This window comes from Silene latifolia, chromosome 2 (genome assembly GCF_048544455.1).
Source record: "Silene latifolia isolate original U9 population chromosome 2, ASM4854445v1, whole genome shotgun sequence".
NCBI lineage: Eukaryota > Viridiplantae > Streptophyta > Magnoliopsida > Caryophyllales > Caryophyllaceae > Silene > Silene latifolia.
Genome location: NC_133527.1, coordinates 18,772,507 through 18,788,787, shown reverse-complemented (window position 1 = coordinate 18,788,787; position 16,281 = coordinate 18,772,507). Strand labels below are relative to the sequence as shown.

General features: G+C 37.8%; 2 protein-coding genes across 2 annotated transcripts; both read left to right on the top strand.

Moving 5' to 3' along the window:
* Positions 1–7,464: 7,464 nt before the first annotated feature.
* LOC141628612 (FBD-associated F-box protein At2g26860-like) lies at positions 7,465–9,200 on the top strand. The gene is made up of 2 exons (XM_074441732.1): positions 7,465–8,491; positions 8,580–9,200. Exons 1-2 carry the CDS (start codon positions 7,508–7,510, stop codon positions 9,030–9,032), a joined length of 1,437 nt encoding a protein of 478 aa, XP_074297833.1. The 5' UTR covers positions 7,465–7,507; the 3' UTR covers positions 9,033–9,200.
* A 2,125-nt stretch (positions 9,201–11,325) lies between these two features.
* On the top strand, positions 11,326–11,802 carry LOC141635566 (uncharacterized). Its single transcript, XM_074446714.1, has one exon. It carries the CDS (start codon positions 11,326–11,328, stop codon positions 11,800–11,802), a length of 477 nt encoding a protein of 158 aa, XP_074302815.1.
* Positions 11,803–16,281: the final 4,479 nt, after the last annotated feature.

Below are 16,281 nucleotides of genomic sequence, written 5' to 3'. Positions count from 1 at the left end.
AAAAACACGAATATCATCCATGGGCAGAGGTTTATTTGAATAAAATTTCGTAAGGACTAAGGAGTCTTACCATTGTAAAGAGCGGAAGTGGTACGATTAATTAATTAGGGAAAATACACTAACAGTTAAAAGCAGAGTAAAGTAAAATACAAGGACCTAAACTTTACATAAAACTAGCTATAAGGACCTAACATATTAATAGGAAGCTTTAAGGACCTCATGTTCCTATTTCCGTCAAATTTAACGGTGGTCTCTAGCATTTGCATAGTTGCATACTTCATGGTTGTCTTAATTAATCTTTATGTTTATTTAACTATATTAAAACAAGCACTAAGTGCAATGACTCATTTGCCTTTGACTTTTAACAAGTCTTTCTTAAGACGGAAGTATCCCTCTTAATATTAAAAAAAGGTCAAATATTATACCACATGACCATATACAAATGTTTTACTTTTTCATATGAATTTTGCTCGTCTTATTTATCTCACATGGGTATATTTAATCTGTTTTAAACTTAAGATGAATATGCTCGTCTTAACTGAGAATTTGCCTTTAACTTTTCACTTCATTCATTTTCAGGAAATGCCATTTATTTCGTTTTGACGTATGATTTATAGTTGCACACTTGCACCATTTCCGTTTTGCATATATTTTTATTAGTAAAATCGTCTTATTTTATTGGTAAAGTCCGCCACCTTAATCCTTAATAAAATAAATGAAGCAATTTTAGATAATCAAAGATAATAATAGTACTAGTACACAAAACTACACTTAGGGCCTTAGTAGTGAGCAAAACTGGATATTGATATGGATATACGGTCTGGAAAACCGTATTGGATATCCGATTTTGAGATCTCACTTTTCTAGTATCCTTATCCATCTTTAAATTTTTTTTTTTGATGACGAGGGGGTTGAATCCCCCGGACCCATGCATTCCCGCACCACCACATGTACCATGTGAGCCACCCCCTTCGGGGCTGTAGTGGTCAAGTGATCATCACCCCAACTGGTAGTCGAACCCCGGACCTCTCAACTCCTGCATTTCTGCAAGCTTCAAGGTTTAACCCGGTTACCACTGGACTAACACCACTTGGTTATCTTTAAATATTGTCGATACTTATCTGATTCGGTTTTGTTAAATACCGTATCACATATAAGGAAAATCATATATAATTGAAATCGTATATCGTGTCTTATGCATATAGCAGAATTGTATCGTATAACCTTTTTAATCGTCCCTAACCACACTGCTACTCATGTCCCTCTTCATCTTACTTCTTGCTTATTGCCTTCTCATTCTTTATTTTTCCGGTTATATTTATGTTCAATAATTTTTATGTGAAAACAAAAACAATAAAATTCCGAACGAGAAGTAAATGTCTCAGATTAAACTAAAAGAAGAACTGAATTTGGCAATCTTGGTTAAATTATTTTTAAGAGCACATATTAAAAGAATAAAATTCCATAATAAAAAAAACATGGTGTACAAGGATTATTAGAACACCTAAGAATGAAAAGAAAAAGATGGAAGAATTGGATTTTACGTGACCATATTTGATAAAGAGGCAATGAAGAGTTTTTGGGAAAAAGAGATGTTCTTGTATGACGAGTAAAACGACAAAGACAACCATGCAACTATGGAAATGTTAGAAATCTCCGTTAAACTTGACGGAAATAGGAATTTGGGGTCCTTAAAGCTCCCTAATAATATTTTAGGTCCTTATAGCTAGTTTTATGCAAAGTTGAGGTCCTTATACTTAAGTTTTTTTTTTTTTTTTTTGGAACGGAAGAACATAATATTAAAATGAAGTCGAGTTCAAGAGAAATACATTAAGGGGGCGGGTCGGGGGAAAGCGGCTCAATGGCCGAAATAAAGTCCAAAGTACACAAGTTACTAACAAAGGGGGGGCAAAGTCCCAAGTAAAACAACCATTACAAGAAGTGATATCATTTAAAGAGAACTTGGTAAGAGCATCCGCAACTTCATTAGCCGACCTCTTCTCAAACAAAAGCTTCAAATGGTGAGAGCTTTCCAAAAGATCCCTACACTCAAGTATAATGTTAGAATACGGGCCACAAGGTGGGGCACTACTCAAAATGTTATTGACCGCAACAAGACAATCCGAGGCAATAATACACTTATCCAAAGAATGAGCACAAAATCGGAGACCCTCCCGAATGGCGAGGATCTCACAAACCAGGGGGTTAGGGGCAAACAATCTAGACGACCACCCCTTAACCCAAGATCCAATATCGTCTCTGACAATACACCCAATGGCAGCAAAGGAGGAGGAGGGGGAAAAGGCCGCATCCACGTTGACTTTGAGCCAACTATGCGGCGGGAGAGCCCAGCTACACGGGTAGCAAGAGGCAGAGGGAGGGGGGGCGCATACCGGGGTCGGAGGGGCACAGTTTGCCGCGACCCAGGCAGCGGACAAGGCAGAGGCTGTTCCACAGAAAGCCAGGCTAGTGATGGGCGAGGGGGACGAGAAGATAGAGTCACATCTCTTGGTCCAAAGACGCCATAAGAGGAAGGTGAAGGTAGTGGGCCAAGAAAAATTAGAGGACAAGCAATTAGAGTGAATCCAGGGCTGAAGTTCCAGGGAAAAGAAAGAGGGAGGGACATCGAACTGAGCCCACACGGACGAGGCAAAACCACAATCACGGAGAAGATGCAGGGTAGATTCTTCAAGAGACGGGCTAGAGCAAAGGGTGCAGGATGGAGATAAAGCAATTGAGCGTTTGAAAAGGTTGAGATTTTATGGGAGTTTATCCCACAAGACAAGCCAAAGGAAGAACTTGATTTTGGGAAGTGTGGGGAGATCCCAAAGCCACCCCAAGTCAGGCGTGAAGGAGGGCGGGCACAGGGAGAGGCTACAAAGGAGTAGGCGGAACCAACAGAAAATTTATTCTTGGGGGCAAGAAAGGTAGTAAGGATGTCACGACGACCAGGGGAGAGGAGGGGGATTGTTAAGATGGTGCTCATGATGTCACAGGGAAGGACAAAATCAAGGTTATCAAAACACCACGACCCATTGGCAATGATGGAACTAAGTCTAACATCATTAGAATTCGCATTGAGAGGACCATGGATGGCGCTCCTTAAGGGACCAAGAGTGGACCACTTATCATTCCAAAGAGAAATGGAGGTCCCGTCTCCAATGGACCACATGAGATGATTTTGGAGAATAGGAGCACCGATACCCACATTTTTCCAAATATGGGAACCGGTTCGGAACGAAGTTTGGCGAGGGAATGCGTATTTGCTACGCAAGGCAAAAGAAGCAAGGGAAGTCTTATCAACAAGAATTTTCCAAGTAAGTTTGGCGGAGTAAGCATCATTAAGGGGACGGGCAGCTTTAATCCCAAGGCCTCCAAGAATCAAGGGTTTGGTAACAAGATCCCAGTTAGAGAGGTGAAGTTTTCTAGAGGATGTGCCCGACCAAAGGAAGGTACGAACACATTTGTCAATGTCCTTAAGGGTGAGGGCAGGGAGGTGGATGCATTGCATGATGTGGGAGGGGATGGCATTTAAGGTGGACTTTATAAGGTAGAGTCTACCTACTTTGGAAAGGAAGCGGGTCTTCCAGTTGGCTAACTTAGAGTGAATGGTATCGAGGATGAACCTAAGGTCAGATTTCTTGGGTTTGGTTCCTTTAAGGGGAAAACCAAGGTAATTACCAAGGTTAGAAGTGGTTTTGATTCCAAGGGAAGTCTCAAACATATTAATAGCATCCACAGAGGTATGTTTGGAAAAGATGAGTTTGCTTTTAGTACAGTTAATTTTCTGTCCCGAGGAGGAACAGAAACTCAAGAGAGTGTCTTGGAGGGCGCACAAGTTATTCTCAGAAGCACGCCCAAAAAGTAAGATGTCATCCGCAAAGAGGAGATGAGAGAAAGAAGCACCCCCTTTGCCAAGGGGAAAAGGGGTCCAATCCAGGTCAGTGCACGACTGGTGGATGAGGGTGGAGAGAGCTTCCATACAAATGATGAAGAGGTAGGGAGAAAGAGGATCACCCTGCCTAATACCTCTAGAGGGGGAAAAGCTAGGCAGAAGGGTCCCATTGAAAGACACCTGAGTGGAAGGAGAGGAGATGCAGCTCATAATAAGGGAAATCGTGTCTCTATCAATCTTGGCTTGAGAAAGACAAGAGCGAATAAAATCCCATTCAAGACGGTCGAAGGCCTTTTCAAGGTCAAGTTTGAGAGCAAACCAACCCTGATTGCTTTTTGAGTTGTGCATAGAATGGAGGATCTCGGTAGCAATGATATAGTTGGTGTCTGTTCCCCTTCCAGGGATAGAGCTACCTTGATTGGGGGAGATAATCTTGTGCATCAAAGGTTTCAGCCGGTTAACAAGAATTTTAGTAACGGTTTTGTAAGTTGTGTTGCAAAGGCTAATGGGCCGGAAGTTGGTAATGGTTTGAGGAGAAGGGATTTTGGGGATGAGAGTAATGGCAGTCATATTCATGGCTTCGGGCATACGCTTTGTGTGGAAAATGATTTGAATGAAGTGAACGAAGTCGTCCTTAATGATGCGCCAGCACTTCTTGAAGAAACCAGCGTGAAACCCATCAGGCCCCGGGGCTTTCTTAGAACCAAGAGAAAAGAGGGCAAGGCGAATCTCATCATCAGATGGGATAAAAAAGGAGGTGTTGGGAATATAATGATTAAGAGTCACACGGGTAGCAAAGAGTTTTTCAGAGGAGTAAAGTTTGGCAAAGAAATTGGTGATGTGGGTGGAAAGGTTGTCATGGCCAGAGACGGTGAGACCGACATCATCAACTAAGGAGAGAATACGGTTGTAGCTGCGACGCAAGGTGACAGATTTCTGAAAGAAGGATGTGTTTCTATCGCCATCAATCAACCAATTAATGCGGGAGCGATCTCTCCAAAAGGAGTGCTCCAAATCAAGGACATGGTTAAGATCATTGAGAAGGGAATCATTGAGATTGTTAAGAAAAGCCGAGCATGGTTGGTGACAAAGGTCGCGTTGGACACCAAGGAGGCGGGCATTGAGGGACTTTTTGCTTTTAAAGATGTTACCAAAGGTATTAGTAGCCCAATCCCCAAGGACCACACTGAGGGAAGAGAGTTTGGTGGGAACACAGTCGAGGGTAGAGAGCCACGAGTTTTCAACAGTAGGGAGAAAACTAGGATCAGTGGTCCAGAAGGATTCAAATTTAAAGGACTTAGGCTAGTGGCAGTCAGGGAGAGAGGACCTAAGGATAATCGGGCAATGGTCAGAGGAGAGACGGGTGAGATGGAAGTTATGGGAATTAGGATGATTAAGCCAATCAAATAGACTTGAAATAACTTTTTCTCTCTTAATCATTCCCTAGAAAATGGAGATTTTTTCAAAATAGACATTTTTTACAAATTAATTATCAAAAAGGGTCGACTTTCAAATTTATTACCCAAAATGGGTCCACGTAGGATCGGATTTATCGAAACCTAGGCCAAGGAGGCAAATCGTCAGCCCGCTTGGCGACTTGTTTCGTTGTATAATCTAGAAATCACCTTCCCCTTTCCCACATCAACGCATTCCCAATCTCCAAAAAAAAAAAAAAAATTACAAATCGCCAGCTCACCTGGCGTTTTCGACTGCTGGATCAAATTCTGCAAAGCTTTGGCAATATAATTCCTCGCCCAGTCGCCTAGGTGCTTGGCGACATCAGTCTTGATTGCCAGTTCGGGTGGCGACTTGCTAAAAGGCAAACATCAGGTTTAGTTGTCTATTAAGTGAAACTTTGGGTATAGTCGCTGACCGACTTGGCGAGTTGGATCCAAGCCTAGCTTCGGTGATGACATGGACCCATTTTGGGTAATAAATTTGAAAGTTGTCCCATTTTGATAATTAATTTGTGAAAAATGCCCGTTTTGGAAAAAATTTCTAGAAAATGACCCACTTGAAATAACCCGACCTGCTTGACGCGGAACAGACCCGTAATCCGAAATGACCCAACCCAAAACAACAGGAAAATGCGACCAATTCTTAGACTATACTCCCAGGAGTATACTCCTCCATACTCCTCTATTTTTTTTTTAAAAAAAAAATTAACAAATATATAGTAAAATATAAAAACTACCCACCCCACTCCCTCATTTTACTCTTAACTCATCAAAAACAGTTACCACAAAACAAAAACCCCTTGTTTTTTTGCTCACTTAACCTTCCCTCCTATATTCACATATTCAAAGAATCTATGCATTTGTAGTCGTTTTCAATCGTTTGATCGGGTATGTTCTACTAATACATCAATACCCTAAAGTTAATTGAATTAAATTTATGTTTTATGTCAATATTCATTGTTAAATTGTTATATTAGGTGATTTCGGATTACCCTTTAATGTTAGATATCTCATTATTCACAGTTAAATTGAGATCGGGTGTGATATTCACCATATGACTATCATATTCGCCGTCAATTTTATGAATATGTATTATCTATTGTGATATTCATCATACGTCACTATGATATTCATTTTACGTTTAGTGAATATGATAGTGTAATCTAATGAATATGAGTTATGTGGTATGATATTCATTAAATGATACTATTATATTCACTTTTAATTAGTGAAAATGATAATGTAATTTGATGAATATGTACCATGTAGTGTGATATTCACATTATGATACTATTATATTCACTTTGAATTTAGTGAATATGATAGTGTAATCTAATGGTTACGAATTATAAACTTGATAAATTCGAGTACAAATAGAAGAAAAATTGTTGAATTTGAAGAATTTTAAATTTGATAAATCGGGCAATTTGGAAAAAAGAAAAAAAGAAAAAGAATAAACATACAGTTATGTAGTGGGTAGTTAATTTTGTCTTTTTTTTATGGGTGTATACTACTCCTTACTCCTGGGAGTAGGATATAATTTGCCAGCAAATAATATCTTCCATTAGAAGATATTATACACTAAATTAATCAGATTATTCCCTCCCATAAAAATTGAAATCTTATTAACCGCCACAAATTAAATCTCTAATTTCTATCAAAGGAAACCGTCCCCTTTTCTTCTTCTTCTTCTTCTTCAGGTAAATGTTGCCTTTCTCACTTTGCATTTTTTGCTTTATGTTATATATTAGTGACATTATTTGCGATTCTGCTATTTAATCCACAGTAGTCTACTAGTATGTAGTCTTATTCAGGTAAATTGTGCCTTACTAATTTTGCTTATGTTTACATACACAGTTAGTCTCTTAAGACCGATATGTTTGTCTTAAGGTCAAAACAAATCAAGTATATTAGTCACACTATTTACGGTTATGCTATTTAATACACACTAGTTCGTAGCTTGCCACAATTTATATCGTACACATTTTCATTTCTATAAGTTTCCAAGTAATTATGGCCTTTGTACCTTCAAAATACTGTCCTTTTTTGTTGTGGTAATTTTTAGTTTTATTCGATTTTTTTAGTTTGATATCGTTTACGTTTTTGAATGCTGAATCGGGATTTGTATTATTGTTAGGTAGTCACTTGAGAAACTATGAAACCCCAAAAGCATAAGTGTTCTTCAGAGTACCGAGATAGGTTGAGTGAAATGCCAGATGAAGTAATTGTCCACATTCTTTCTTATTTGCCGATTGTCGATGCTGTTAGAACTATGTTGATTCGTCCATTTGGAACCCTTTGGACCTGGCTTCCTACTCTTGAGTTTGTCCTTGAGGAAGTACTAGATGAGTTGGTTCCGGATGATTGTTATTGGACAACCGATGTTGCTAGGCGGTTCTTCATTTTTGTCCTCAATGTACTGATGCTTCATAAAAGAGCCTCCATTGATAAATTTCGTCTTGATTTATATTATGAGTCTGATGTCATAATAAGAAGTAAGTTAGGTGATTTACATTATGTGTCTGATCTCATAAAAAGAAGTGAGTTAGGCAATGATATAAGAATGTGTTTGAAGTTAGCTTTGGATAAAAAACCAAGGGCAATCTATTTCGGTGACGGTGGTAATCAAGAATTATCAAGTAGTTCCGACTATCCAAATTTCATAAGTGAGTCACTTGTTACACTTGAACTCACTTCCCTCATTATCTATCCCAAACTTCAAGTTAACTTGGGATCTCTAAAGGAGCTTACATTGGACTATGTGACTATGTCTGAAGAGGAATTCCAAAAGTTTATAAGTGGATGCCCTTCCTTGCAAGTATTGCATATTGACTCTCCTTCTGATATAAGAAATCTAAGTTTCAGTGCGCCCAACATTCGTAAGTTATTTCTCCGTCTTGAAGAAGAGTATTCAGATGACGAAGAGCCTTGGGTGTTAGATTTCCCCAACCTTAAAAGTCTGGATTTGGACCTTTTTTATGGGATACCAGATATCATTCACATGGATGTTTCATGTGTTCGAGATGTCTCAGTGTGTTTCAGTCAAATGGCGGATGAGAATCAACGTAGAAAGTTTAAATTATTTTTGAACAAGTTCTCACAGAGTGAAGTTCTCCGCTTATCAGATTATGCTTCTGAGGTAAGTTATTCTTGGTCTTTCTTTACCTATTGTTTAAGGTTTGGCGTATGAGAAAAGATAAATACTAATTAATGCCCTTCAATTGCAGACATTCCTCCACTTGCTAGACGATTGGCATCTTTTACAAATCAGATGGAAGCGTATAGTTTTGGAATTGAAGATACTCTGTCAAGACTGCTTATTGGGCGTCTATCAATTGATGACAAGTTCAAAAGATGATCTGGAAGAACTCGTTATATATACAGACACAAGTTTGAGGGGAATTGCTAAATTGCCACCTGTAGAGCTTTCTTATCCATGTGTGATGCCAAAACTGAAGACTGTCACCCTCCATGGCTATGCGAAACCTTGGGAACATCAGCTTCAACTGGTTGAATTCTTGCTCAAAAGCGGCATTGTCTTGGAGAAACTAGTAATTGTTCCAAACAAGTGTCGTCGTCCAAACAAGTCTCAATTAACAGCAGAGGAGAAGCTGGATTTTGTTATGCATGTGTCGAGCTTCCAGAGGTCTTCACCAAGTGCTAGGGTACTCTTTCTTTGAGTTGTATGCTACCTGAATTAAGGTGCTGAATAGGATTCGTTGTAATCAGAAGTTTACTGAAATTTACTGTCCTGCAATAATGTAACTTGTTTTTGTCATCTTATGTTTCCTTTGGTTACTGTATGTTGAAACAATGCTCGACATAATGTGGCATGAAAAATATTTTGCAATCTATTGTTTTGTTTTATTTGTTAAATGCATAAGACATGTATCCTGTAAACACTTTAATTTAGCAGGCTCCTCGACCGTCTACCATCCGCCCATTGGATGCCCACTTGCCCAGGCCTTAGACGCCCCTAAATTATAGGGCTAAAATATTAAACTGTAAAAAACGACCTTATTTATTTTCAATATTATCAAAATGTTCAATTCAGATCCATTAAATTAAATTAAATTTAATTCAAACAACTTCAGACCAAAAAACCGATCCCAAGTCCTAATATTAATCAATTTCTCAAAAATGACTTTAGGAAACAAACTGTGTATATAATTAGCAGTTTGTTCGTATATACAAAAATCATCAGAATACAAAGCATGTCTTATTTCAAATCACTAACGTAAGTAACACGATTCAAATAACGTCGAGGGTTAGCCCACGTTTCTCACATACAAGGCATGGAAATAAGTCAGGTCAGACGCGACAATAACAAGCTACCTACGGGATTGACTTGGCGTCAAAATCAACAAGAATCATGCTCAGTTTCAGGGTAGACTAGAAAATGTCTACTTGTTATTTTGCTAAGTAATTAAACATGTGAATTAGTCGTTTCGTTGTCGAAGTTGTTCTAAAACGCAAGAGGATCGTGCTTGTCAAAGTTATCGAGAGAGCATTTATCAATTGTGTTGAAACTTGCTGGGCTGCTCGATAACTAAAGTTACATTTTCCGTTGTATGTATTGTTTCGACTAGCTTGTTACCTATGTTACTTCGAGTACTTGCCTCTATATACAGTAGGCTCGTGCAAAGGCTTGGTTTGCTTATGCGTTACAGGCGGGCCCCACTGTAATTGGAAGGTTTTGTGCTTCCTCATATACAACCCTTCAACGCGTACTTTCAAATTCAAACCAAACAACCCTTTCTCGGATTTGAAACGCTTGGAAATCGGTGATGACTTAACATATGGTTTTGGTTATGATGGTAAACATGATGATTATACGATCGTGGTCACAGGCAATTATTTGAAAAAGAATGTAAGAGACATTGATGTGTATATTTATAGCTTCAAGGCCGATTCATGGAAGTGCGTTACACATACTCCTGTTGAGGGTTCGATTGAGAGTTGTTGTCTACAACTAAACAAAAGCCTAGTATGTGCAAACAACATGCTACACTATCTTCATTCATTAGTGGATGACTACAATAAAGATCCAAATTATAGAATAGCGCGTTTTGATCTATCCTCAGAAACATGGAGGGACGACTTGAGTTTTCCTGTTGGAGTAGAGGGTGGGACATACATTGAGCTTCGAGTATTCGATGATTGTTTATACCTACATCTTGGGGGAAAGTATTGTCCTGATAATGTTTGGGTCATGAAAGGATATAGAGATGATTGAGACGAAGATTCATGGAGCATCAAGTATAATATTCACGGAAACTTTGACAATTTTACTCTTGCTGCGCCTGCAAAGGAAGGACCTTTTCGTTTACTGTTTGTGCGCAGATATTTTGGTTACAGCGGCGTCCATCACCTCTCGTGGTATAATCCAAATGATAAGACAACCGAATCATTCGAACTAGAAAAATCATCGTCGGACTCTTTATTATTCCATCATTGTATTACAAGTCTCGTTACAATTCCAGGGACTTCCTTTAATTATTGAGCATCTCGGAAACGATTGAGATGAGAACAAAAATCATATTCATAGAAACTTTTTTTTGGTAATTCTAAACTGAGGCGAAAAAAATAACTAGGGTAAAAAGTAGAGCTTGAGGTGAGTCTGATTGATAATGTATAGAGTCTGAGGTAAGTCTAAGCTGAGTCTGAACAATATAAAAATAATAAAAGTTAGTAAAAAACTAATGTGACAGAGTTTTAAGACTTTAATGACTCTGACTGATAAATCATACCTAAAGTAAGTTTCTATGTTTCTACTACGGTTTAGAAATTAGAATTACCAAATAAAAGTATATATATAAATAATAAGACACGCCTTCAAATTTCAATCCACCACATCTACTCATCTAACCTCCAACGACAGCCAGCATTAGACTCAATATTGTACTTGGATCGCTCTTCCTCCGCTTGATCGTCGCGACTCAAACCTGAAACTAGTCCGTTAAATTAAATTAAATGGCGGACGTACTTAATTTACTTTTGATGTACGACGACGATGACGACTTCAATGGACCTGATACAACAACGAATTCTCAACGCAAACGACCAATTGTTGATTACGGTCATGATGATATTGCCATGTCTCCTGATCCTGAGCTTGAACCTGGGAGTATGCGAGGTATGCAAGATGGTGTTGATGTCTCAGATGAAGACCGTAAAGATATTGATCCATTGGATGCTTTTCTGCCTCCACCACCACAAGAGAAGTGCTTAGATGAGTTGCAGGAGAAAATCAAGAAGTTCCTTGCATACAAACGGCAGGGGAAAAGCTTCAATGTGGAGGTGCGTAATAGAAAAGACTATCGGAACCCTGATTTTTTGCGGCATGCAGTGAGGTACCTAGATATTGATGAGATTGGGTCTTGCTTCAGCAAACATGTGTTTGACCCGCATGGATATGATGAAACCGATTTCTATGATGCAATTATATGATGCCATTTGTGACATTTTCTGATTTTAGAACTTGATAAATTATCATGGTTTCACACAGTTACAAGTTGTCTTCTGGTAAACTATCTGAATGTTTGAACATAGCACCTCTCTGTGTGATGTTTTTACATCTGTTCATTTCCTTTCTGTCATCTCGTATTACTTAAATTAAATATATGACCATCAACTCAAGAATGCTTGGTATAAATAACTCACTTCTTGGTCTTCGACCCCCTCAGTCAGGACAAACGCCCCCCGATCAGTGGAATGGGATGTGTTTATTTATCTTTCTCTTGACTCGAAATGGGAGCAGGTTTGAAAAAGGATCTTAGAGTGTCCAGGGTTGGGCCAGGAGGGTCTCTTAGTGCCTTCTTTTTTCTTCTCATCGCGCCAGTTTCAGAGATTGTTCTAGTTAGCAGTTCGTAGCTCTGATTGATCACCTAGGATCCTGAGTTTGCACTTTTATGTCGTGTTCAGGTGTTTCCATTCTGCCTTCAGGTGGATCGCAGTCCGCTTCGGCTGAATCGATACCTAGAGAAGGTCGACATAATAAGAAGTCGAAATGGGACAAGGTGCGTTTAGTCGGTTCATAATCTGTCAAGCAGAGCTGTCCTGCTAGATAAAGTAGTCATCTAACACACTCGTCACTTTCTTCCATTTTAGGTGGATGGTGATAGAAGAAGTGTGTTGGGTGGCGGACATGAAACCCTATCAGCTGTTAGTGCTCATGCAGCATTGCTTTCTGCTGCAAATACTGGTGCTGGATATGCTGTTTATGCGTGAGTTTTCTTCTGATGCTCTTCATTCATGGTTTATAAACGCTTCCCTGCTCAACGTCCTAGTTCCAATTTGTTCTATTGTTAGTCCATATTGTCTTGTCAAATACTTGTGCTTGATTGATTTTAACATATGGGAGTACTTTTAGACATCAAATCACTCAAAATGTTTATGATCGTTGGTATATATTGTTGTTTAATTCTTCAGCTGCTGCAAATACTACATTATTGTAATACCCCAAACATTTTAAACTAATTTTAATACTTTATTTAAATTAAAAAAAAAAAAAAAAAAAAAAAAAGTGAAATTAGAAACTTAAAACGTCGGTCATCATTATTTTTTTATTTTTTTTTTTTTATTTTTTTTTTTTTTTTTTTTTTTTGATGACGAGGAGGTTGGATCCTCCCCGGATACAGGACCCCACCCTGCTAGGCGCCTGTACCATGTGCGCGGGGATTATTCCCTCTCCGGACGTCAGGTCCCCAGGAAAGTGTTCATCTAGGGAATCGAACCCAGGACCTCGCAATTCCTCCTTAGGAGGCTTTGAGGTTACCCTGAAATTCCACTAGACTCACACATCTTGGGTGTCGGTCATCATTTGTTGTAAGTCGGTTCCTTTTATTTTTCTTATTACGCTTAATAGTTATCTCTTTGAAGTCTTAGAAGAGATAAAAACTCTATTTTGCTTCATATTCCTGGGAATCACAAAACAAATGGTATTTTTCATCTATCTCATCTTTCCTTTTATCCTTTCTTCTCTCTATTTTCTGATTGAAGCGGTGGACTTCACCGCAAAACCTACGCAGTTCTGAGTCTTCTGACCACGACTTTGGGTCGTCCCTTGCCGTCCTCTTCAGTATTACATAAATCGTAAGTATTCCATTCGATATTGATATGCTCATCTTTATAAATCCAATAACGTTTTAATATAGTGCAATTTCAATTGCTTCTATTATTATTAGTGTCGATAGTTTGGGTTAGCTGAACGGCGGTCGATTTATATGTTTTATGGGATAAGAGCCCAGTTAATAAGGTTAAGGGGAATTATATTTTGGTTGATACGAATTGTCGTATCAATTGTACATTGAGTATATTGTTTTGGTCAACATATTGGTTGTGAAGTTGGTTTTGTTATGGTGGGTATAGGACTTGAGATTGACTTAGGTAATTAGACTTGCAATTGCTTTGTGAGATTCCAGTAGCATACGAATAATGATGGTTTAGGGATGCAGTGGGAGTGATGTATATGTGCACTCATTATTATTTTGCATTAGATTATGTTCTCACTGCCATAAGACAAAGGATTGATTTATATTGCTCAAACTTAGAGGTGACTAGAAAGGTTGGTTAGAGCTGAATGTTAGTTTCAAGCTCGAGCACAAAGTTGATCAGATGCACGAATTATGTTGAGGTAACACGATTTTATCGATCCTATTATTAATATTATTAATATTGTTCGGGGTTGTATGATTAGATGGTAATTGTTTGCATATTATGTGTTAAAAATTATGTTACCGTAATTGTAATATTCTTATTCTTATAATTAATAGTATGCAAAGCTAAGTAGCCATACATTTTTATAAATTCAGTTAATTCTACTTGAGATGTTGGTCGAGTTCACAAGAGTTAGAATTATGGCATAATGTATACTTGATATGTTGGCATCAAGATTAGTTAGTGATAGCCAATGCATTTAAATGTGTGGATTTTAGCACTTGGATGCATATTCAGATTATTGTTACAGACATTATTGTCGAGGGATTTTCTATTAATTAATGAGGGTGAATGTGATATTATTTACATACTAATGTTGTTAAGTTAATTAATTTGTGAGATGGGTTAAGTCATTGTTAAATTATTCAAGCGACATGAGTATAGTAATGCGGCTAGCGAATAAGCTTAGGAGTGACCAGCTAAAATCGTGTGGTAAGTATGTTGTTCAGAGACAAGAAATTAAGGAGTTCATGAAGTGTAAAAGTGGATTTCCTAATGGTGCACAGGAAATGTTGGTTTGCTTTCTATGAGATTAGAATGCAGTCATGGTGTACACTTAATTTGGGGATAAGGTGAAATTAGTTATACTTAGACATAAAGTTGTACAATTGTACTTGATATGAAGTTTAAAACTTTTGGCTTTTGAGCCGAGTCTTGGTTAACTATGGAAACGAGAAATGAGTATTACATTTAGTATTATCTCTGTCTTTCTATTATTTACACAAGTGGGTGAGATTGGTTGTAGTCGTGTAATAGTAAGGTTCGTATCTGAATAATATGAAAACAGCCATACGAGTTGATTAATAGTAGTTGAATTTGGCATTTCTTAGAGGTCCATTTCTTGGTTGCGGTATAATTTATAGTCACTGAGGTTTTAGAGCCCATAGTAGAGCAACCAATGTTGCTGAACTATGAAAGATGAACATGGGTATACTACTAGCCACTCTTATGATCCGTCTACTGTTGGTCTAGCATAAGACATGTAATTGTCGCCAAACTAACATGTTATGTGGGTGGGAATTTGAGAGTTTGGTAAATATGAAGTTGTTACTGATTATACTATCTATTCCTATCATTTTATTTTTGAAGTAAATACTATTTTCCTTGTAATATAACAACTCAACTTTGTTTCGGAGTTTAGCATTTATTTAGTGTATTCGCTAAAATTTAAAGTCATAAGATTGGAGAATTATAGTTTGGCTCACAACCCGCAGTGGCGAGCCGGCATTTTAAAATGCCCAGTGAAGATTAAAGTTTGGCTCATAACCCGCAGTGGCGAGCCGGCATTTTAAATGCCCAGTGAAGATTAAAGTTTGGCTCATAACCCGCAGTGGCGAGCCGGCATTTTAATTGCCCAGTGAAGATTAAAGTTTGGCTCATAACCCGCAGTGGCGAGCCGGCATTTTAAATGCCCAGTGAAGATAATCCAGTGAAGATTTTATTTAAAGTTTTTAAAAGTTTGTTTACACTTTGTATTATTTTATTTTTAAAAAGGGATTTGTAATAAGAGACTTTGTATATTAATTATAATATCCTTGTATTTCGGCCATTTTTGTATGTAAAAGTTAGTTTTAATTTAGCCGAAAATCAGGGGTGTTACAATCGGCTTACGAAAATCATTGTAGGAGTAGCTAACAAAATAAAATCATTGTAAGACAATCTATTGGCGTACTAAAAATGATACTTCGTTATTAAAACAATATTCATTGAAAAACGATATGTGGAGCAAAGAAAAATCATTATGTCCTCCGGAAAGATCGTCCTCCTTATACCTAAAGGCAGTTTACTAAATAAAATATTATAAAAGCTTAGGTGTAAGGAAGACGGTACTCCCGGAGAATAAATGGAGCAAATCATGTATGTAAGTTTTTATTAGACGTAAAAGAAAATTGTGTTGAAGATATAAGAGATAGTGAAAATAGAAGATTTTGAGAAGTAGAAACAGAAATTCCTATTTTCTACTTCTGTTTTAGGAGGTTATTTTGGCTTTTGTGTTTAAAAAAAACAGTTTTTACTTTTCCAAAAATTAGTGTTTGACCCAGCTTGTGTTTTTATAGTGCAAAAACAGTTTTAAAAATCAGGTCAAACATGCTCTAAGACTACTTGAGAAGCTGGTGCCGACGGCTTCTCATTTCATATTTTTATTGATGCATACCGAATGTGACATTCATTTTTTCACAAATTTATGTTGAGGTCAGCTGTGTTAAAAAC

What these genes read in the sequence shown, in the direction of transcription:
- LOC141635566 (XM_074446714.1), top strand. Translation starts at nt 11,326, where the DNA reads ATGGCGGACGTACTTAATTTACTTTTGATGTACGACGACGATGACGAC.
- LOC141628612 (XM_074441732.1), top strand. Translation starts at nt 7,508, where the DNA reads ATGAAACCCCAAAAGCATAAGTGTTCTTCAGAGTACCGAGATAGGTTG. An exon ending in TATCAGATTATGCTTCTGAG is followed by an intron (nt 8,492 to 8,579) that starts GTAAGTTATTCT and finishes CTTCAATTGCAG; the next exon opens with ACATTCCTCCACTTGCTAGA.